A 25,342-nucleotide genomic window follows, 5' to 3' on the forward strand; every position below is an offset into this window, starting at 1 on the left:
TTTCTAACCCTTTGCAGTCGCGCTTGTTAGTCATCCGATAAGAAATACATGGTTTCTGGGAACAAAAATGACCCAGTGCGACCGCTGAGGGTTAAGAAGATTCGTGAGAAAGATTTAGAAAAAACAATTCACAGAGGAAATCTCAAGTCCTTTGATGATTTGTTTCGAAGCTATTGTGGTCGCCTATCAATGGCTGATCAAAACATCGTAGTTGAGAATTGGGTTCGAAAGCAGTGTACCTCAGAATTTCGGGTGTCGACATCGCAACGTCTCAAAATTTGATTCGAGAACATTGTACCTCAGAATATGGTTAAAAAACATCGTGTTTAAAAATTTGGATCGACATCATACCCGAAGTTGAAATTATACTCACATAATTTCCTAAGCTGCACCACATGATTGTTTAAAAAATATATGCTGCTCGTAAACGTATGAATTCTCTTTAAGATCTAATATTTTTTCGCTAAATCAATTCTGGTAGGGCATAATTACTGTAATTATCATCCGAAATATTCCATTCCTTTTTTGTCAACTACTGTTTAAACGTAGTTCATAAAGTTAATTGAATCATATTTTTAAATTCAATTTATAAATTAATCAAAACCCTAATTTTTTTTTAAACTGATCTATCCGGGAATGGCCCAGTGCTAAAAAATGTTGGGAATGAAATCTTAACGTGGGATATGATGTTTATGAATCAAATTCGAATACAAATTTTCAAATAAATCTCTTGTATCACAGCCGTGAAGCTAGGAATCGGTGGTGAATTTTTTCGTACTTGTCCGCTGAAAGGTTTGGAAGCTTTTAGGGTACACAAGTAATTGAAAAACCAAAAGCGACCATCACTCCAATCTAAATTAAGATTATGGTGATATTTATTTAAAATTAACGCTTGAAGTGATGATAAAGATAATGAAACTATGTCTTAAATCATTGGAAAAGTTACATATTTCATGTCTTGGACATCAATTGTATCAGATATAACTGAAGGATGCTACTTGTTCAAGAAAAGTTTGAAACCTGAGAAATTTTACACATGATCATTTCAGTCAAAGTATCAGCTATAAATTGAAGAAATTTATAAAACAACCTACGGCAAACTCGAAAAATCGTAGATTCCGAACCGAACATTCACTGTGTCTCTAGAACTTAACTTAATCACTCCTAGATCTAGAGCCATAATACAAAATATATATTTGGAAATTGAAGTGGGTGAAAATTCTCGATTGCTGAAAATTGTCGGAATGACTCTGCATGTATATTTCATTCTACGAACGGATAACACAGGGTTGGTACACACGTGGAAAAACTGATATAAGTCGATAAATGTTATAAATAACGCAAGAATTTCATCTCTTCAGAACAAGGTAGTTTGTATTTAGAGAAATGGAATACACATTTTTTCTGCCATTTCTTTCACATATTTCGAGCGATACAAATTCTCTAGTATCGACGATTTCTGTTGATCATGGCGTTTTAACTTGATTACGACATTCGATACTCAAATTAACTGTCTTGAGGTGTAATTTTGGTTGATGAAAAAGGCCAAACAAAATGACAACATTGTTGTGATAATGAATTTTTTTCTCCTACATAGAAGTAAAAAGTTTTTCCAATACTTGCTTGGAAAGTATAGTGTCCAACCCTCTGGCAATTGGTTTTAGTCGTCGAGAAATTCACAATTTGCGCCGTCAGTTTATAATTTTTTAAAATAAAAGGTGCAATAATTGGTTCTAAACGTGTCAATAACTGGTACACTTACCGTAATGTTGTTCATACAAAATAGCGATTATTGGGGTTTGAATGGGGAAATCCATCCTCTTACGGGCATGGGTTAGAGTTGAAATGGAAATCTGAACCCCAATTGAATTGAATAACTGGTTGTCAAGATAAAAATTCCCAAAACATACCCACTTTTACATGTATCTTCTTTCAAATATTTTTCGGAGAATCAGAATGGTAGATATTCATTTTCAAAGATCATCTCACACGGGAAATTATTGTTTTCTTGTCAAGTGGAACATTTTTTAAATCTCATGGTACAAGGCCCTATAACTTTGAATTAGTTCTTACAGGTGAGCTGACAGCAAAAATTCTTAGCGTCATGGATATTGCGATACCTTGGTGAACCGAAGTTCCCCCTATTTACCAACGCTTAGTCTTGAACATGTAACAATGCAACATGTATGTACAGAGATGTTAATGAAAAAACAGGTAGTAATAGATAAGTAGCGATCATGTATGTGCTTCGCAATTCATCAAACGAGTAGCAGTTTGTTGACAACATGATCGTGTAGTAACAAATCGATACTCATTAAGAAAGATATATGTCACTCGTAATAAGTATTCTACAATTTTCTATTTTCATAGGTTTGCTTAATTAACCGACCTCTATAACCAGCTATACCGCATATAACAACTTTGACAGCTAATTAATCTGTTATTAATTGAATAAATTTTAACAACTACTACAAATATTTTATACTCAGCCCTGAACATTCTATTCGTAAAAACAAAAAATAGTACCTGTCAGCTACATTATGAATCAAGCTATTCATTCTACAATGATATCTTATTTCAGAATTGAAAAACGAAGGTTTCAGTAAAGATATATGCCGTAGTATGGTTGCCATGCTGGATACAGATCGTTCCGGTAAACTAGGATTTGAAGAGTTCGAATCACTTTTGAATGACATTAGAAATTGGAGGGTGAGTATAGGTGCTTTCTGATCGATCGATCATAATTTGCCAAGCTCATTTATACGTATAACTCATGATGAATGTTACCAAATTCTTCTCTTCAGGCTGTATTCAGATTATACGATAGAGATGGTTCTGAATACTTGAGCGCGTTCGAGCTTAGACAAGCTTTGAATAGCGCCGGCTATCGCATAAATAATCATATTTTGAACGTACTTGTACATCGTTACGGAACGAAGGATGGAATGATCGCATTCGACGACTACATCATGTGCGCTGTACGTCTAAAGACGATGATTGGTGAGTCAAATTGGTAAAACAAAACGAACAAAAAAGATTCACAGAAACATGAGACAGCTTCGTGGTCAGTTCAAAACGAGAAATTGTATAATTTTAGACGTGATTTGAAGAGTATACTTGATACAACATAAGGATTGGTACTTTAATTAATCTAACAACAACATATTCTTCATTACTAGTAACTAACAATCGACACTCGATTCTTTGGTAACAACAAATATTCGTAATATCTCATGATTAACTCACGCTTGTAGATATATTCAGAGAACGCGATCCAGATAAGACAAACACTGCTACTTTTACAATGGAAGAATGGGCTGAGAAGACATTGTATTCGTAATCAATAACAAAAAAGAGGCAAACCGGAAGCACAAACTCAGGAACAAATTATCGACCAGGTGTTGGTCAATGTGAAACTTTGAAGTACTACATTTTTCAAATCCTGGAAGCTGAATACAATTGAAGCTCTCGTTTCTTCAAAACTCCAAACTCCTTTTTTCGTACCTGTTAAGCTTCGTTGATCACCTCTTTCATTGTAACTAATAACTCACTATCCCTAAATATTCGTTTGTAAGCTTGTGCGTTGCAGATTTACTCTATCAATTCATAAAAGTACAGATAATTTTTAAAGTACATGTGTATCCATTTGTGTTAAGTCAATTCAAGTGTTCGAGCTAACTGGGCTTACCAACTTAATATTCAGAGTCAGTTTCATCGAGAGAAGATTATTAATATTTTACTCACATCTTCACTTTCGGGGCATAATCATTTATTTCCAATTCATCAATTATTGCATGATAAACCCCTATGTGTGTAAAGAGAAAACATCAAAGTTTGTAGAAGTTGGTTCAATTTGCAGGAGAAACAATGATGTCAAACAGAAACAGGTTTAATTTATGTCGGCTGTATACAGGGATCCTGATACCTTAAGGAGGTTGATTGGCAAAAAATTATGACTTTTTGTTAATTTCATCACGACGTAGTCATACATTGAGTAATTATGAAATCATTATACAAAGTACAAAAATCCGAAAATCGTAATTACTCGAATTATGAAAAAAAAGTTAAACACCGAAGCTTTGTTTCTAATCGCTTTAAAATGGTTAAAAATCTAGTAGATTTGTTCGAATATAATAATTCAATAAATACTCAATTTGCTAGTATCCTGTAATGATAATGAAAAAAAGTATCCATTTTGGCCAACCCACCTCTTTAAATAAGGCATAGGCAGCAGGACCAGGATAGCTATCTAAATTATGATTAGCGAGTTGGTTTCATGGTGCAAAGTATATAATTGATGTTTATAACTAACTTTTATATATGAAAAAATGTACGAAAATATGGTCAGTGAGTGAGTGGGATTCGGATTGACAAAATACAATTTTCAAATCCCACTCGTATGCTGCATGTCTTCAAAATGGCGGTTACTTTGTGACACTAAAAAAGCCTTTTTTAACCTCATTCCGCATGTCTGTCTTATTCATAAGTCAGTATGCTAAATTCAAATCGCGTATATAATATATACAACCAGTACTATTTGTTTTCTACCCATGGATGCCCAGAATACATATATACATGCTCAACCGTATACCATGTTGTTGCACTCTCGAGTATTCCTGTTAGCTCTCGCCAGAAAATGCCTCAAGGTAGCTCGAGCATCGAAACGTCGCGAACCGGATCCCTATTATGCTTGAATGCATATTGTTCATTAAGCTTTTTACTTTCAATATCAGATGAAGACTGAGACATGGTTGATAAAGGTAATCTCAATAGCCGGAAAGGCATTTGAAATATACTTGATTAAAGCAACGTAATAAATTGCAATTCGTACAGAACTGAACCATGGATTAGTTTTAATTGGATACCGGGAGTGGAAGGCACCAATAAACGCTACTGTGTCTAATATGTAGCATCAGAAAGATATTTTCTTCAAAATATACAGTATATTTACATATATAGTGTTTAATTTATGATAAATATTCATATTACATAGAGTTGTTTTTGAGTATTGGAGATAATAAATAAATGTCATCACACTGATAATATTTACATTTGAAAAAATGACAGAAGAAAAGTACTGGCATTACATACCTCGATAAAAATCGTCATAATACAGGTGATAGAAACCGATTGTGAGATGCAAGGGCTGTTTGCCTCATGCATTAGAAGAAACAGTCAAGTTCTAGATTTTGAGTAAATTTGTATGCTGTATGCTTCAAAAAATTTGATCTTTCCGCGAAATGATTTTCGGAATTCTTGATATTTTGTTAACTGTTTTCATTTATTTCGTTTTATTTTTTTTTTATAATAAATCGGAACTCAACAGATCACACTGAACATCTGAAAGTTGAAGCTTTATACATTTACGTGAATTTAATCACGAAGTTTCATAAGTTAGTTATCTGTCCTCGAGGTTTACAGATATGCAGGACTGCAAAAACATCGTGCCGATTAACCCTTTCACTCAAACCATACACGTAGATGAATATTTCAACTTACTTATTTTTACATTTCTTAGGAAACTTGTGTATTCTTCTTATACTTATTAAATTTACGCACCTTGCACCAATCCACTAAAGAATCCCATTTATTTTTACATAAATTCCTATCTTTTCCTCAACAGTTTTTGGTTGGCTATAATTAATGTTCCTAATTTTCTTACCATCCCGTGATTTCATATTCCATCAAATTTCCTAAAATTATCCTATTTTGTATTCAAAACGTTGCAAGACTCTAAAGGGGTACAGGATATTTTCAAGATCACTCATCACTCACAAGACTTTTTAATATGCAGCATCGGTAGAAATCAGTGAGCGGATTCAGTTCGAGTATTGATCACGAGGACAAAAAATAAATCAACTCGGTTTACACAAAGTACCAATTTATTAGTTGCCAAAATTCATATCAATTTTTTCTATCTAATGAAAGTCATTGATGGAAAAATTAAAACTTCTCTCATGGTTTTAGTGGTTGCAAATTCTTCCATCGTTTATGATGTATTTTAAAACAGCGATCCATTCATTTTCATCCGTTGGGGGGCTAGAAGGGATCGATGGCACGTCTTTGGTAGAAATGAGGTGCTAGTTCTTCCAGCCATTCTGGTTTTACAACTGTCAACTCTCGCATGTACGTTTTGCTGGTGTGCAAAATTTCGCAAAAGATGAGCCTGGAATTACAATGAATTTGAATACTATCAACTTACAATATCGTATGGCATGTTGGAAATTGACTTTCGAGGTGGCTACTCGAATAAAAAACGATGCATGTATTGAAACATTTCAGGTATTTTAGATCAAGTTTTTACTCCGGTTCAACAAATTAATTGGAGTATTCTAAACTAGTTATATTTCCAATTTACAAACATTAGTGGTTTTACAGGGTATCCATGTTCTGGAAAAACCTGGAATCATCAGGGTATTTTAAGGTCACTTAGGCAATTTTTTAGTGAAATATTCTTTGGTTTGAATTACTTGGAATAGAAAGAAAAAAAGGTTTGTATAACTGACTTATCTTCACGAAGATTGAAAAAAAAAAAAAAAATTGAATGAGCAAAGTTATGTAACTGTTTAGCATTACTCTGATGAGAAAATTGATCTCCAACACATCTGGATAATTTTTTAAATTACCTGGTGATATTTGAAATTCATGAGAATTTCAATTTCACATTGTAGCAAACAACGTGTAAATTCAAGGATTGAAATTAGAAATGATCGAAAAAATTTTTAGTTCCACCATCCCCGCATTATTATACATAGCATTTCGTCCAAGAGGCAAAATTTTCTTCTTTTTTTCTACCTTTCTTTGAAACTCATGTTCGAAAATATCTATACCAACCATTGAGGCTGTTGAACAGCGTACAGACAGCTGTTGGGGTGAATGTCAAGTTCCCTGCTACCTCGAACGGTCCTGTACACCCCAGCGTAATGAAGATACGCAGTGTTGGGAAAAAGGCCGGCAGTAATGCACCTCAGAACCTTTTCGGTGTCACCTGACAAGTAGAGTGGAATTTTGTAAACAACTCTTTACCAAGCTTTCGTCCATAAAAGGGCTTAACTTAATCACATTTGACGGAATTGCTTACGTTGACAAGAGATAAGTGGAATATTCAACTTTTTAAGCATTTTACACATCTGGGTACGAATTTCTGTGGCTCTTCGTAGCGTTTTGTGATTGAGAAAATTCTGGTGACACCAGCTTGTTACTTTCTGGGACTCATAGGCCGTATAGACATTTAACAACGTGATCAGATCCCCTTCTTCTGCTTCGAACTTGCGACGTGCGACTCGTGCTTTCAGAGCTGCTTGACCCCCTCCGGGTATTGTAAACACATTTTGCACCTGAAGCATAGCTAGGATGATTGTTATCTCCGCTGAGCATTCCATAGTACCTGCAAGCAATTTTTTCATTGAAAGCTGTTCATCTAATGTGTTGAGAATTTGGGCTGAAACAAACAATTACATCTGAGGGACATTAAATTATGACACTAGAGTGGGATCCCACCTGAGATTATCAAACACTTGGCATAGACAGGATCTAATGGCATTTCTGCCATCGTTGCTCCCAGCGGACTTGTCAATTCTCCATTATTGTCAATGGCCCCCAAAGGATAAAGCAGTTCTAGGCCACACAGAAGATTTTTTGTTGGTGGCGGTGAGGGAAAATTAAATCGCAAGACATTATCGATGCCCAGAGCTTTCAGCTGTAGAATGGCAGGTGCTAGATCTGAACGTTGCATTTCTGGAGGAGTTGCTTCAACAAATTTGTCAAAAGCATCCTCTGTGTAGAGTCTGAAAATATACAAATAATCTCATTGACATTGCAATTCCATCGCTCTCGAGATTACATTTTTCCAGAGTTTCAGTAACTGATCATGGATCACCTTGACGAAATTGGCTCGTCAAAAATCGTTACTTTTTATTAATTTTATTACGAGTTAGTCGAATATTTAGTATTTACCAGATTATTATATTCCTAAATTACAAATTTTTGTTCCATGTTTTTCCAGCCAAGTTTTTAGTTATTTCATCAAACTGCGAATTATTGTATTATTTATGAACTAACAAGTTCATGCTATTCGAATAAATTTTTGAATCCAGAATGTTGAAGATTGCAAGCGTTAAATTGCAGAACAATCATAAGAATCTTTGTTAATCCGGATGTTACGTAAATTAATTCATGAATACCAATAGTATATTGTTTCAAGTCAAATATTTGTCAAAATTTTCTTTATCAAGAGTACGATAGGTGAGTATCTTTTTTTTTTCTATAAGTTTCAAACTATTGCTACAGATATATACTGACAAAAACCGATTACATACATTCGGCGAGAAAATACATTCAATGAAATTTACGGGAAACTGTTTTTTCAGTAAGCAAAACAAATACTTCTTTCTCAAACCTAATTTTTATTGCAGAATCCTGGCAAAAACATCAACTCTATTAATTGCGCTGGCAACTAAATTATAAATTATCGGGAAAAAAACAACAAGTAGAAATTTGTTGCGAAAAACCTTCAGACAAATAATGTTCCGAAACAAATCCTCAGTTGAAAAATTTGACCCCCTGATACGGCAAGACAGCAAAACATTACTGATTTACTTCAAGTGAAATCCCCCTACTCGAAAATAGTCGTTTACTATAAACGAAATGAATAAGTAATATAATTTTTGACCCCGTATTATGCATATGAGCACCCAAGTATGATTATGAAAAATATTAAACGTATTCCCATAGTGGAGAAAAATATCTATATATTTTACGCTATAAAGTGTTTTCATACTATCATCCATAAGAAATAGTAAAGTTAGAGTAGAGACGTTCAATGGCTTGAAAAAAAATCGTAGAACTTGAAAGCTTCTAGTTTTCAAAACCAGATTGATCCAGATTGATCCAAGTAAAATTTTCTTTTCAAATCGGAAAGAATTGCATACATATTATACTTCAATTATTCATTTCGCCGAGCTGCATGTTGACTTGTTCCAAGAGCTAGCTATGCAGTTCATTCACGAACATTCTCTACGATCTGGGTACAAACATCCAGAATTCAATATGTGCAACTATATGTATATAGATATGGAAGTATATGGTATAAAAAGCATTTAGTTTCCAAGTGTGACAAAGCTAGAGAATGCAATTACCGTGAGTGACGTATGGTTTGAATTATCGCGGAATATTGGACTCCCTGTTTAGCCGGAAAAACATTATCAAACATTATTTCTTGTTCTTTTCACAGTAAGTATAAATTATGCGGCAAGACGTCGTCGTTTCTGTTGCAGAATTTTTATTGAAATTAATTATTATATTATAATGAATTAAATAATAATGAATTTATGTATTATTTAATTTAATAAATTTCCCCTCGATGAATGAATAATACATCGCGATTCTGTCCATGTACAAATGCTGTGATTCACAGCTGACGTCAGTCGCTTCTCAGGCGTTTTTAGATATGATGAAATCAAGAATCATACATTACACTCATACAGGCTGCCGTTGATATTACAGTTTAAAAGGAGCGGTTGACTATATTGACAAAGTAAAATGTTACTTATTTTGAGTATTACCGAAGCTTAAAATGGATAGTTGAAAATAGGTTTTGGACCGTTTATATACTAATTGGACCCTCAGGTAGGCAAAAAAAAAAAAAAAAAAAAAACATCAAGGAGAACCAAGGATCAACAGCTAAAAAAATACGTAGAGTATACAGAGAAATTCATTTATTAGTTCATATCTATACAGATTACCTACATAAAATGGTGAGAATATAATATCATACCTATCGTATCCTGTAGACACATGCACCCGTGTGCAGGTCACAACTTGAACGATATTTACAAACTACACAAATAACTATCACATATCACATTTTTCGTATTCTGTCAAAGTAATGTATATTACACTTTCCTTTTCATAAATTTTCTTTGTCTTTCACTTTAATACTATTTGGCAACTTGTTGATATACTATATGCTTATACTCAAACATTCGTACTAGAATCAAGGCATATTGAATAAACTATAACTGAATTGAAGTAAAAATGAATTAGCCATTTTCCTTCCCCTTTGTTCCAAATATCCCGTACAAATTTGATGTTTTTTGGTAGTAGCTTTTGATCCGTTGCTCGCGGTGTATTACAACTTGAAAAGAGGATTTTTCCAGTAACCTTCCAAGAAATATGCCGCTGATTGATGACATTTTTTTTACACATTAATACTAATACCTTCAATATTACCCAGTAACTAACTTACTGTCTGATATAAGGTTACAAAACACAGCCTAGGATTTTCCATAAGAAAAAAATGAAAGTAGTTTGAGTATCGAGTAATATGCATGTAATGTATGGAGTGGTGCAACGAAACAAAATTTTGAGTGCAAATTTTTTTTTTCAAACGCTTGTACTTGGTATAAGAACGAATTTATTTCTTCGAAAGACTGAAAATTCCAGTCTTATTTTTCAAGTTTCCTGACTTTTTCCGTTGCGTACGAACCCTGAAGAAACAATACCAACAGCCCCATTGTTTACGAAATTCTGAACAAAAACACTTCGATACATCAACACTCCACGCAGAAATGAAGAAATAGCATGAATTCTACGAATTTGCTACGACCATTTCGTCTCCATCCATTTATATAGATATACTATTGATGTGAACCCGTGTGAATTTAAAATTTTTTCATTGCGTCGTTTCCGATATCATTGCAAAGTTTATCAGCAATTGAAATTCTGAATTTTTTTTTCACGAACCATGATTAAAAAAACAATTGGCAACTTTTCATACCCATCATTCAAATATAAAGTCCTGTATACTTCACATTTTGTCATCAATCCGTTTACGAGACTCATCGTGAAACAAAAAGATTGACATATTTTTGAAAACCTGTTTTTTGGATACTGAACGTCCGAAAATGTAATGAGTCATTGAAATTATGAAAAGTAATTTTCAACCAATTCACCGCTTTTTCTGCATCACCATAGATGGTGCGAAGTGTGAAAAAAACACCAACTCCTTGGATGATTATTTGTACTCTGATCACCTTACCTGTACGTTTTTCCGGATCTTACACGACCAGCCCGCCCAGCTCGTTGATTTGCAGATGCTTTGGATACTGGTGCTACAATTAGGCTGTCAGTGTGTGTTTCCACCTCAAACCAACGGATTTTTACAAACCCGCTGTCAATTACTAGAGGCAGAGTGAAATGATTCGGATCAAAAAAATTAATAAACAAGTAGTCAATTTGGTAACTTTGATGTCCAGCCTACAAACTTCCCGCTCAGATGCGTGTCGAGCTCAAAAAATAATAATGATTAAAACTTTTCCCAATGCCTGTTTGGAACGTTCGATTTTCGAAGCCTTTTGAGCGTGCGTAAATCGCTCTATCTTCAAACAGCGCGTTGAAATAAAGTTGACGCATGCGCGCAATTGAAATGCTATATTTTACATGCTAGCGCGTGAGATCTAGAGAAAACGTAACTTTTCATTCGCGGGGTGTTCATAATAACGTCTCTTGTTCTCTTATTGCTTGAAAAACAAAGGAGCGGGAAGTTGGAAAGAGTCAACTAGACATGTTGCCTGGCCTTGCGACATCCTAACCTTGAGAAACAAATAGGAAGAGGGGGTACTTTACCGTAAACAACGCCAGGTATCGTGATGGAAGTTTCGGCTATATTCGTCGTGATGATAATTTTTCGGGTGTCCTTTGGGGCGTTCCAAAATACTTTCAATTGTTCCGTGCTCGGAAGAGAGCCAAACATAGGAAGTGGTAAGATTTTTTCTGAAAAAATATCGTTTACATGGCACACACATATTCGACTACACCCTATATTTCTATTAATCGCCGTGGTCTCTTTTCATAATTATAACACAATTCCACCTGTGAAACACTAGCTATTACACTACAAATTGTTGCAAAACATTGAGTAAAATAAGAATATTTCCTAATCTCTCACAATGCAATGCTGTTATATCTTTCGAAAAATTGCAAGTTGATAACTTATTAAAACTGCAATGTATTGCCGCTTTTTTCCACTATTATTAGAATGAGCCAATGCCATGAACGTATTTTGATTTTTTTGAGTGAAGCGCTTCTTTCACACTTTCACCCGCACAAGGAAATTTCGACTTTGCTTTCCAAATACATACGGATGACCATGAAAAATCTGATTTCTTTTTCTCAAGCATTTTTAAGGGGATTCGTGGCGGCAAAATTGCAATTATTATATCGATTTCTGACAAAGATTGATCAACTCTGCATGCTACGTATTATTTACATTATCTTATGACATTGGTTTCTTGAAAGTTCAGTGACAGTGTAAAATGTTATTGATGATAATATAACTACGTTCAGATTATAATAATAATAGGATTATTGTGAAGTTACCGGTCGTATGCGAATGAAATGCCATAAATGAAATGTAAATATGTAATGAAAGTATTTGCATTAAATTGTCGTCGAGATGACGGATTATAATGACAGCTCTGTATAGTTTATGTATTTTTATCCAAATGAATAAAATTGAATGACTTAAATCAGATGCTAACCAAAACTTCATTCGGTAAAATAAATTTTCGTCTCCCAGCGGTGAACAATATTCATTTTTTAGCTGAAACCCTAATGACTAGAACTTTTGTCCGAGTGTGAGTAAGATGAAAAGATAAAGTAAGATAGGCCTAAACCAGATTCTTTCATACCACTGATCAGAAAAATAATTAAAATGAATAGAATAATAGTAAAAACGGTCGCTGATGGAAATTGTTTATTTAGAGTGTTGTTGTGTTATTTGAAGGGAATTTTTCTCAATCATGTGAAATGTATGTAGGACGTTTTTTCGGTGTCAACGGTCAAATAAATGAAAAAAAATTATGAATTGACGTTTCGGCCTCAATGGGGGGGGGGGGGGCCTTAGAAATTCAATTACACAGAAGACGGCATCACAGCCGAAACGTTATATAGATATCCAGGCAACAAAGCAAATCAAGATGAAAGCCGGCTCGCAATTAGGTTTGTTGGAAAAGAACTACTTATTAGTCGGGCTCTTTAGAAACCTTTTTATTAGAATACAATTAAACGAAAATTGGAATAATGAAAGAGCAAAACGTCAATTCATTATTTTTTCATTTATTTGACCGTTCACACCGACAAATTGTTCTACATTGTTGTCTTATTTTTTCAATACACAAGGGGAACATGGAAGAGTAGGAACAGGAGTTATTTTACACATGACACATTATTGAAATATATGAATTTGTGGGCCACATCTACAAGGAAATCTACTGGTAGGAGAAAGATGGAAAAAAATACGAACATGCCACATGAAAGAATGTGTAAAATAATTGCAGTAGAAAAAGTGAATATGAACACAACAGGAAAGGAAATACCTGTAAAACAAAAGCAGGACTACGTAGATTAATGTTGACTCGTGGGTGAAAATATTACCATAGGACGAAATAAAGGTATGGTGTAAAAAGAATATACAAAAATAAAGTGGCTGTAATGCCGAAAAAGAAGTGTTTCGAACGAATTTCACAAAATGAATAAAACAAATGCAGTTAGTTGGAGACATTATTAAACAAAGTATGTGTCTGGATAAAAGCCAGAAGAATAACAAAGCAAATGTATGGTCGTATTTTATAATAAGCAGGACAGAATTTTCAAAACTAGGAAGACTAAATTCAATATTGAATGAAGAGGCATATATATTGGAGGAAAAGGAGAAATAGTGTTCAAATGACGTCTACGAAATATAAGCAATTGAGCAGCAGTTCAGTGAAAAGAAGAGCATTTGGCTGTTTCGAATAAACATTGACTTTCGTGATAAAATTGTAAAAATCGCACGAAGAAAGGATAAAAAAACACTTGTAATGGAAAAATAGAAAAGCAAACTTGTCGGCAGAAAAATACGCTATACAGACTGACATGCATAAAATTATTATGCATACGTATAATTACCCTACACAAAATCGTCCAATTCAAAATTCGTGTAACGGAAAATTACCGTACACAAAATTTCTCTAGTCAAAGTTAATGTATAAAGAAAACTGTGCATTGACTAAAGCAAGACTAATTTAAAAAAAAAAAATACTGCTACAAACGTAACCTCCAGATTATAGAGATCTTTGTAGTTTTTGAAATTCGTCGAGCTGCTTTACATGAATCTCAGGCTCTAAGATTTCTCTCCTTTTTTCTAAAATAGTTCATGCATGTGAAGTTTATTTGCCAATTATTTTTTTTATAGATTTGCTTTGGGTACGATGATTTTGTATAGGTTAATTTTGCATAAGGTCGTTTCGTATACCATCGGTCGGTACCAACATCGTAGAATTATCGATGAATTTTCTAATTACGTTTGCCATCTATAATCAATTTCGCATGCTCGTTAAGCAGATCAACCGCCCTGTCGACTTCCTCCATTCCGGTGAGAAATGCCAAGATGTCACCCTGTTCTTCATGCACGTGAATTTTCAACGCCGTAACAACGACTGCTTTCACATAATCGGCGACTGGTTCTGAAATAAATGAAGGTAATGTGAAACGAAAAGTGATAGACAAAGTTGCAGTTAATCAATTACAACTTAAAGATCATATTCATATGTAATTTCTATTTTAAACGACAATAACTGCAAAAGAAATCACATTATCGTTTTGTAATTCAGGTAAAGTGGAGTAAAAATAATATTTTGACGTCGATCAAATCACAAAATATCTATTACTTGCAAAAATTATAATTAAATCCACATTAATTACTAATTAAACATGAGATTTGTATTTTCTTCCGCTCTTAAACATAAAATAAAAATGTCATTGTCATTTCATTTCGCCCTCATTATTACAAATTACACATGTAATTTTCAATCCAAATGTAATTTATATTAAAATTTATTATTGGATGGTTCTTAGTACTAGTAACTAACTTCAATAAGTAGAATAATAGAAGTCCAATACGAAGTTATCCAATGTTTAAGTCATAGTGTGTAAACATATACATAACTTTTTTGAAATATATAGCATCTTTTTATCTTACCAGTTAACAGCTAACTAGTAAAGACAAAGGTCCCTACTTGTAAAGTGGCTAGAGTGGCGACACCGCTATATATGTATACAGATGAGAGTACAATTTCGAAACGAATTCTCAAATGTAAATATACATACAGAGTGAATTTCAAAAAACTGCATGATCTGTTGTCAGCTAAAACTTAATGCGCACGCGCTACAATCCAAGAGCGGTTGTTTGTCAGAGTGACCAACCGTCACGAATTTAGACGACAGTTCGCCGCGATGTGCGTAACCTCAAAAATTTTGACAACTGTCGGTCATCTGAATTTAAGAATGTTGGTTACCCTGATAAAACAACTGCTCTTGCTCTCGAATTTTAGCGCATGCGTATTAAACCATCCGGTCGTTAGCAATTCACTCTGTACATCTATCTGGGTATCGCAATACTGTGATACGTTACTAATACAGTAACGAGTGATTTATATCCATCTACATCCGCTATTTCGAATATTGCATTATATTATAGAATATTTGAGACGTTTCGTGCTGCGAGGGCTATAGACCATGTCCTTCGAATACTTAATATCACAAGAAACTAATTAAATAGGATAGAGGCGACCTTCAACGCTGATGATTGTCGCGGAGTCCTTTTAAGTGTCCTTCGAAGTGTTTGTGTTGAAGAAATCACGAAGTTGTTCAGCATCGACGGTTGCCGATGACACAATTACTTTTAAACTTCGTCGCTTCTGTATGAGATACATACCGAGACTATTGTAATTGAAATTCCAACAGCTTCGCACACGTAAATTATTCGCGATTTTGGTATTTTGACGGAGTATGATTAACGGATGTTGGACTCACCCGAATTATCTTCTTCAGTAATCCCATCACGATGTCGGTGAGCAAGGTTCGCTCGTGTACTTCGTCCAGCATAAGGATACAGTAATTGGTCAGTAAAGGATCACCCATCATTTCTCGAAGCAGTATACCTTCGGTCATGAACTGCGATAAGAATTAAATTTGTAGGATGCTAATCGATGACACAAAAACTGTAACACTGGGTAAATGAACAACATACCTAATGATTAAGCGACAAAATCATTTTCTCCTCTTTCCCTTGTTTTATCATCGCTTCAGATAAGATCTTTTATTTACTCGGAACGCGGTCATTTCACGAATTAATGGTCAACAATAGGGGGGCAAAATATTGACATGGCTGTAACTTCTGGCACTTTTAGTGAACATATAGAGATAAGATGATCCCAGAAGTCTTAATATTAGCTCTCTAGGATTCTTTATCCGCAAGAAGCCTGCCGATTTATTGTCGAAGTGAATGCATGAACCTGGGCGATTTTCATGTAAAAAAGTTAACTCTTTCCAAGGGGTCGATCACTTGTGAAAGTACACGCTGATGAAACGTTATGAAATCCTTTGAAATGTTATAAAACCTTGAAAAATCCTATGAAATCACGCGATGTCCCTGAATTCTATGAAATATTTGAAACTCCTTTGGTATCATGTGAAATCATGTAAAATGATCAAATGAAACCTCCGAGACCTCTAAAATTTCCAAAATCACGAACTGCTGTGAAGTTATTTTAAAAATCTCTGAAATCTTTCCAAATCCTACAAAATAGTGTAATTTTTCGAAATCATCAACTTAAAACCATCTGAATTCTCTGAAATTCTGTCGGAATGTTTCGAAATTCTTCAAAATCCTCAGCAATATTCAGAAATCCTGTGAAATCATCGTCTGAAATTTCGGCAATCTTTGAAATCATACGAAATCTGACCGGATCTTACGAAGACATATGGATTCACTGAAATCTCTGAAATCGTGTAGAATCTTTTGACATCTGGTGTCTCCACAAACTGATTGATTAACCCCTTGACTCTGACAGAATACGATGTTCGATTTAGAAAAAGTCCGCGAGAAATGCCGAACTTTTTTACATTTTTCTGGAGAAATGGCGTGTTCTCATCGTTTCGCATATCCAGAAAGATTATAGGATTTATACTCTACCTTAATTTTCGTATCTTCGCCGGTGCAATCGTCAAAGCGTATCGAATATCCTACGACAGTGCCGAGGACGCAGTTTTGTTCGTCAGCAACACGATTGGCCAGTGAGGTGGCGGCTACTCTCCTCGGTTCCGTGATACCAATCATTTTGCCATCTCCAGTCCAACCGGCCTCCAAAAGATACTGAATCAATCACATAATGGAGTTAATATTGCAAGGACACCTGTGGTCCTATTATCTGTCTCGCGAATGAACGACTGGGAATCTTAACACAAAAACAGCATTAAACAGGTCCAATCGTTACTCGTGTGACCGGATTTTTGCAACCTGTGACATGTTTATATCAACTGTTGAATTTTCAGAATTTAAACGCCAGTGATGGAAGACAATGTAATTAGCCAATAACAAATGAAGAATTACAACTATGTTTTGTGATTAGATCAGAATAAAATATAAATGAATTAGTATATAAATATATACTACATACTAACAACCACTAGTATATGCACAGAGAGAAAAAGCTAAAGCTTTACGAAAACACAATGGCAAGGAGCTTGCCGAAAAAAGTCCGTGTGTGAATCCCACAAATTCTTTTGCATTAAGCTCCCGCTTTTTTTTACAAATAGTCCACTATCCTACCTGACTGGCAAAACTATACGAGATTAATCTTTCGAAGCTAAAAATCACAACGACCCACACATTAAGGGGTTATATACAGTTGGAAGGCCGAAAAAAGCGAATTTTTCAGATTTTTTTTCTGAGAAAACTTTCAAATTTATTGATCTGAAAATTTGTACACATATTATGCTTTCTTTTAACTGTATTTTAAGACTAACTATTAGTAAAAATGTTTATTTGGAAAAGAGCTACAGCTGATCTCCGGGAGCTCCTCTCAAAAAAGACGTTTTGCGGTGATTACTATATCTTTGAACTGGATCCTCAGAAATTAAAAAACCAAACAGATTTCGTCAAAGTAATGTTAAATCTAGTAATTAATCGAAGGAATAAGCAAAATAAATTTTTTTGACAATGTGGCGGTTTCTCAAAAAAAGAAATCGATTTTTGACCAAAATTTCGGCCCTAAATTGTTTATAAAAAAAAATATATTCATCGGTGAGAAAAAATCTTCGATTAATTACTAAAAAATATATTTAAGAAGCTCGTGTTAAAATTTGAGACCAATCGGTTTAGCCGTTTTCGAGTAATGTTGGTCACCGACTTTGTAAACACCATTTTGAGAAAAACGCGTTTAAAGTTTGGGGAGAGAAAAATAAAAATTTACCTTTCAGGTATAAAAAAAAACAATAACACACTGTTGCTTTACGCATCTAAATATATTAGAAGGGAACATTTACGATAGGCAGGTGCATAAAAGGGACAGCGTTCCAGGTGAACCCTTTCGCTCCGGCCTTGCACTTTCAAGCACTCTGAAACGCCTTTTCAAATTTGCGTGTAACTTCGGAAATATTCACCGGAACGATATGAAATTTTCTGTGTGTATTCTTAAATATATGTACATTAAGAAAATAAAATAAAAAAAAAATCGATTTTTTGAAAATTCCAACTGTATATAACCCCTTAAGCAGGGTGTTGAGGATTTTTTCCGTCTCGACCCCCAAATCGATTGCAAATATTCGAAAACAATTCCGAATTTTTTCAAAGTTTTATCTCAACTTCTTATGCTGTTTCACGAGACTTTTGTTACGCCATATGAATAAAATTGAATTTTATGATCACTTTCGACTTTATTTTTGTTCGAAAAATTTCATGGGATAAATCTGAATCACACGGGGATTTATCGAGTATAATTTACCCTTTTCGAGAGTGTTTTTTTCCTTTCCGATAACTTCATTTCTCAATATTTATAATGGGTTTCAGTTCGAAAAGTCTGAAAATCCCGTGTATCAGTAAGTTATACCTTAAACACGTGATAATCAGAAAAAATATCCCCGATAAGAACCAATAATCTATATGTATATATGAAAATGAATGTCTGTCTGTCTGTTTGCTTCGTATGCATTCCTATACCATTCATCCGTCTACAATGGAACTTTGGGAGCAGTCCACACGCCTGCACAGGTTGATAATTATTTCATTCAACGGACTGCACGAACCCATAGAAGAAGATCAGGTACACCGATTATTCATACATATTCGTCATCGCGTTGCATTTTCCTGACTACCCCTCAACTGCATATCCATGTTTACGTGAATGCTATCAGAGGTGAGAAAAAAATAACCACTCTTCTACATAAAACGCATCCATTGCAGCATATTGACGTAAAGGTGCGCCCAAGAGCTGCAGCCTTCCATATTAGCATTTATGCCATTGGGAAGTTTCGTGGAATTTTAAAAATTGCCGCGAACATGTCGGTGTTTCAGTACATCGGAATATGGTGAAGTTCGAAATATCGAATTCAGAATGCACGTTTTTTGGTAATTTTTCACTCACCAATTGCATACATCGATACTGATTTGCGCTATTCTGGTATCGTAGGCAGCATTTTTTCACCTAAATAAAACTGATTTTGCATAACTTATAGAGTCAATGTTACTCCTGCAAACACAAGAAAGACATCGCTGCGAGTTTTATGTAAATCCCCGCTGGTTCCTGACGTTATCGGTTACAAACATACAAACATACGAAACCTCTTACACATCTGTTAGATTAGATTATATTGTATTACGTAACATAAATGTTGATAGAGATACCGAGAGGAAATAGTGAACCACCCAGGAAATTGTGTGTTTGACTACGCATGTGTGAGCTTTACCGTCTTTGCATGCAAGCGGGACACCTCAAGCTTCTGCTGTCAAACGCGAGTATTGAAGATTATGTATATGAGGCGATAACTTTGAGTGTAGCAGATCTGAAATAATTGATCTAGAGATCTGGGAAGGTTGGGCTAACTTTTATTATTGTCCATATGTATGGACCTCACTTCAAGATTCCTGAATTACCGACTGATCGGATAACTCCGGTCGAGCCAGTGCGAGATCGGCAATAAACGTTGATTGCGGACCTCAATGAGCAGCACGGCGACGTGAGGGGAACTAGAGAGAGAGAACAACAAGAAGAAAGACGAACGCAAGACATCACTCGACACGTGCACGAGATGCTGGAAATGGTATTTTTCCCAACAGTTTACTCAGCTGAACCGGTGCAACTAGCGCCATCTAACTACCACGTTTACATTTGTCTCGGGTCGAACTTTCCATTACAGGTGTTACAAAGTTATCACGTGTCACGAGTGCGGGTTGGCGATTGCCGATGAGCGAGATGTTTATGGCACGAGCCGAAGACGAGTGCAGCAAATAACATTAATCAGGAATCGCCAACATCCCGCACTCGTAACACAATATACTATTCTGCTATAGGCTCATGTAACACTCGACAGTCAGTCGTTCTTAGGATGCCAGATAAAAACAAACTGTGACTAAACAGAGTATCCAAGTCACTCGCCACCCTCCTGTTCGTCCCGCTCTTACGCCGGTCATAGGGTGGTTTGGGTATATGTAAGGATAATTAGCAAAAATGTCAAAATAGATAAATCTTTCAATACGTTTATAACTCGTTGAACTTCAATAAAACTATTTCCACACGTTCAAGGTCATGTTCGCTGTACCAAGCGCATAATAAACAAGAATGTAGGCTGATGTAATTTTGCAAATTCAAAAACAGTTAATTTAATATGAGCATTCAATTAGGGAATATGAACACATGGAAGATCAAACAACAGTTAACACGTTAGGCGCGGCGTCATGAGATCGGCATTGTCAAGTACCGGCAAACCACCTAAACTAAAATAGGGAGGATTATGCATGTACAATAGGCTCATAAACATGAAAAACAATCATGTCATCATAAGCTTGAGCTTCATGAATAATAATAATAGTACATTATGTAACAAGGGAATAAAGTTGACGTTTATTCCTGTGTTACATATAGGACTTTATTGTCAACTTGACTCTGGTTGCAATATTTATCTGAAAATTGGGACTTTTAAATTGGCCGCGATTTGGGCGGTGCGCTGCATCTTATGAGCAATTGTTTGCGCTCACTTCTTTTTTTTTTTTTCAAGCCGCTCGCTTCTTCTGGACTTGGATTTGTGGGAAATATGATCTCGTGTTTCATCCCGCTTTCAAGGTCAAGAACGTTAATTTTATGGTTAGGTCGGGAATAAACATAAAATATATGGTTTGCACGCAATGGGAATAAGAGATACTTACATATTCTCTATTATTTATTATTTGCATCATAAAACATTGTCATTTTTCGGACAAGAATGGCATGCCCAAATCGTCGCAAGCGTGGCTGTTAAAAATACTCCGATCGCAGTTTTTGAGAATAATGATGCAACTGCGAAAAGACGATCTATTATTTGAGGTTATGAACGACGGTAACAGGTAACCAGGTGGTGTACGAGTTGGGATTTAAACTGATGAGGTATAAAATACTCAGATCTCATTTTCTAAGATTGATGTTGCAACTACGGAAGGAAGAACTGTTATTTCAGGTTACGAATGACGTTAACAGGTACCCAGGGGATATACGAGTTGGGTTTGAGACTGATATATTTTGAGAGCCCTCCGGTTCAACAGAAATCTATCCTAGAGAGAAAAAGACCTACAGTGAATATCGTGCAGGATCTTTTCTGCAGATATTTTATTTTACGATTTTGAAGCAGCTTCAAACGAAGCATCGATATTTGATCCTTTGTCTGTAATAGCAATGTTTTCTATTTTCGTACTTTGAAAAAGATCTTCGTTGCTTACGAATATAGTAACTCGATAAATACTCAATGTCGGCCTATCTTGTAATAAAATTGATAAAATTCATCGATTTTTTGTTCACTGACATCGGACTGTACCGTCTGATTAAAAAGTTTGAAAAAAAGAAAAAACCATTTAAAAATTTACTTTTGCGAAGGATGGTAAACACAAATGAAATGACACCCCTACCACGCAACAGGAATAATTTTGAGTAAATTAGAAATACACGATCTGAAATATCAGCAATTTAAGTAACTCCTCGTAATTAAAATGTTAAAAATGCTCACACTCTGGTATTTTTTTGTCGATTCTAATGTTTCTGGGCTGCTTTTGCACGCTGATCAGAACCCCACCAATCGTATGAGAAACACTTTAGAAATTTAACGTTATGGTATAGTTTTAACACGCAAATGTAATTGTTGACGAACATCCGTTGTATTGTACTTGGACAAATACATTTTTATCAAATCCGCAGATAACTCGAGAGATAACTATTAGTACAATTATTCCAGACGATCTCTTAAGATATCTACGGTGAACAGAATAATCCCCAAAACATGAAACCAGACAAAACGACACTAGAGTTTAATCCACGTGAATGTAACAACTTTTTAAAATAAAGTACAAGACTTCTTCTTAAATTGTTAATATCTTTGCTTGTATTATATTATTCCAATTTTCTCGGATTCATTTTTATTACATAAATAGGAATGTTCTTACATTTGTATTCGCCAACACTAACCTAAATAAGACTTATGGAGATTTTTTCAAAGGTTTTCTCATCTAACCTACTTTTTTATTCAAACTGTATCGACGACTAAGCAGAATGACATCGAATCTCAGTATTCGGTTCAAAAACATCGTATTTCAGATTTTAATCCCCAATCGTCGTACCTCACAATTTGATTTAGAACCGTCGCATCTCAGTTCACGATTAAGTAATTCCAGTTAGCTGAAGAAGCCGATGAGCAACTCACTGCACTGCGGTGCAAACGAGAGGACACCCGGTAGGTACCGAGAGTGGCGTCTATTTACATTTTACATTATAGATAGTTAATTATGCTGTGTTATAATACACCTGAGGTATTCCCCCACCTTACCTCTACCTGTCTGTTTTCATAGTCGTGGTATCAGTCGAGATGATAATTCAAATTATTCGAGATTTTTCCTAGACACACGTGTCCAAGTACAGAACTTCTGAACTATTGCACCGATAAAAATTTCTAGTTACGGTTACTGTACAATCGATAGCTATTTTCATTTTCACCACAAAAAATGAACAAAGAACATGAATAGTTCTGAGCAAAACACGAAAATGAGTAGACTAGCGGTAACCAGAAAATCTAGTACGTCAATATTCTTTTCGGTGATGTTCACTGGTGTACTATATTTTCTTATAACTTTTGTAATAATATAGTGTAAGTGCAAAAATGAATTATAGAGCTCGACTAGAAAAATGTAGCAAGCTGAACTAGTAGATGACGTCGCAATAACCAGGAAAAGTAGTATCAACTAACTATAGTCGCATTAAATAATTATACTTGTACCTGCACATTTTCTTGTCATTCTAAAAAAATTCGATCAGTCGTTGTAAATATAATATACGAAATTTTTCTCAATGTCCATTTTCGATTGTTTTTTTATTTCTTTTATTCAACCAGCGTAAGTCAGAAATCTGTTTGGTCCGGTTAAAAAGTCCTAATGACAAAATTTCTCATTTTGAAACATACATGGGCCATAAAAAATTTTTTTTCAAATATTTTAAAAATATTTACTATAGCGCAAAACGTTCCGCATCCGAAAAATCGACTTCTGAAGGACATTTTTTTTTTCAACTATCGTTGCAATGACGAGGTTGAGTTTCTGGGATTTTTACCAAATCCTCTCAACCATCTTCGTGTATTGATCTTCGCATGTAATTCGGTGAAACATCCCAATTTGTAAAATCGTGATCAACATTATACATTCAAAGTTTCGATAACGGTTTCTTAAACGCAAAGCTCATCAACTTCGGGAAAACGGCGTTCTTCAGGAATTTCGAACAATAAGTTATTGTCAGCTTTTCATTACTGATGAAAATGTGGCTACCAATTCTAATCGATGAAAGCAAGCCATCAAAGTATGGTTAAACCACATTCATGTCCCGAATTGAATTGCGGATGATACTAATTTAATAGTCCAAAATTGAATAATAATCTTGTTCAAGCAGACTTTGAGAGAGCTCATTTAGCCCCCTATTAACTCTTTCATTAGAGTCTAGCTGGAATTGGTTAACTATTCTTACTCAAAGTCGTGCGCATCATGGAGCCTAGGCAACCATAAGATTTTCATGTCTCCCTGAGCAGAAAGTTGAAAAAAACCGAGGTGAAAAATTCATTTACCGCGAATAATCGCGATTGCATGTCGAGTAATTTTCCATATATTGGTTATCCTTCTTCTCCGTGATATTTCGTCAACAACAAACTATAACATGCACCGATGGTTTCTTTTTCTACACATTTTGGTTCGCTTCTATTTCTTGCGTAGGTAGTTAATTTACTAGTATCCTAATCTTGAACCGGTTAGAAAAAGATATCCTTGATAAACCGAAAACTTGTCTTTTCCTTTCCAAACTGCGTCGCATCTTATTTGAAAAGAGTTCTAAACAACGTTGTTATCTCGGAGATAATTATTACTCTCATTAATCGTCCTGTATTTACGATTATCTCGAATTTTTCAATCTAGAATGGACATCGTAACCTCTTTATTGTAGAAAAATCGCTCTAATAAACTCAACGGTCTCATGTTTTATCCTAATATTTTAAATCAGCACAACTGTAGAATATACTGCAGATGTATATTTTTTTCTTAAATACGAAATACTTACGTTTATTTTTCAAACAAAAGCGTTCCAGAGCAGTTTTCTCACAAGACACTGTGTAAAAAATTCGACTTTGCACCGTCTGTTTCTCTCCTATTACGTCGATGAAATCCCTACAATGTTTCATGTATGAGCGATTACTATCTATCTTTGGTATACTAATTGTATTAAAATGTAAAGAAAACATCATGTGATATGTATTTTTGGTACATGTCAAAGTATACCTATTTTATTTTACATATAAGCAATCAAATTGATGGCATCTTGTCGGTTTAGGTAAACGTGGGTAATAGTAGATTTGAATATCCGTCTGTCTATTGTCGAACGGAAAGCTATTCCATGAATAAGTCAGTATTCATTCGTATTCCGAAATGTAAACCACAATGATGACCTAATTTTATAGTACCAAAGTGACTTCAGAAAGAGCACGATGATAGATGCATAGGAAAAGTTTAAGCTTCTACAAAAAACTAAAATTTATAACATTTATTTCAAGATGTTACGATGCTGATTAATAATTGGACAAATGAGGTGCAAACGGATTTGTAAAAATTACACTGATTGTGAATTAGCTGGTGAATTGTAAAATATATATCCTAAACGGAGGCAGAGATTGATGCAAAGGCATTTGAGTGAATTACAGGAGTATAATTATAAACTACAAACATTGGTTGAATTTGAATTTAAACAAGTGATTA

At 34.8% G+C, this 25,342-nt stretch overlaps 2 protein-coding genes across 2 annotated transcripts in view; one reads left to right on the plus strand and one right to left on the minus strand.

Annotated features, from left to right (window-relative positions):
• LOC124308354 (calpain-A-like) overlaps positions 1-25,342 on the plus strand; it is an 82,542-nt gene that overhangs the window by 26,893 nt on the left and 30,307 nt on the right. The gene's annotated exons all lie outside the window — the stretch shown is intronic.
• LOC124308422 (probable ATP-dependent RNA helicase DHX35) lies at positions 6,825-17,347 on the minus strand. The gene is made up of 10 exons (XM_046771130.1): positions 17,339-17,347; positions 17,015-17,194; positions 15,853-15,993; positions 15,647-15,737; positions 14,343-14,504; positions 11,626-11,772; positions 11,039-11,180; positions 7,501-7,787; positions 7,082-7,387; positions 6,825-6,988 (listed from the first exon to the last, which is right to left on the minus strand). The coding sequence occupies exons 1-10, from the start codon at positions 17,345-17,347 to the stop codon at positions 6,825-6,827; spliced, it is 1,629 nt and encodes a 542-aa protein (XP_046627086.1).

Source organism: Neodiprion virginianus, chromosome 7, assembly GCF_021901495.1.
Source record: "Neodiprion virginianus isolate iyNeoVirg1 chromosome 7, iyNeoVirg1.1, whole genome shotgun sequence".
Lineage (NCBI taxonomy): Eukaryota > Metazoa > Arthropoda > Insecta > Hymenoptera > Diprionidae > Neodiprion > Neodiprion virginianus.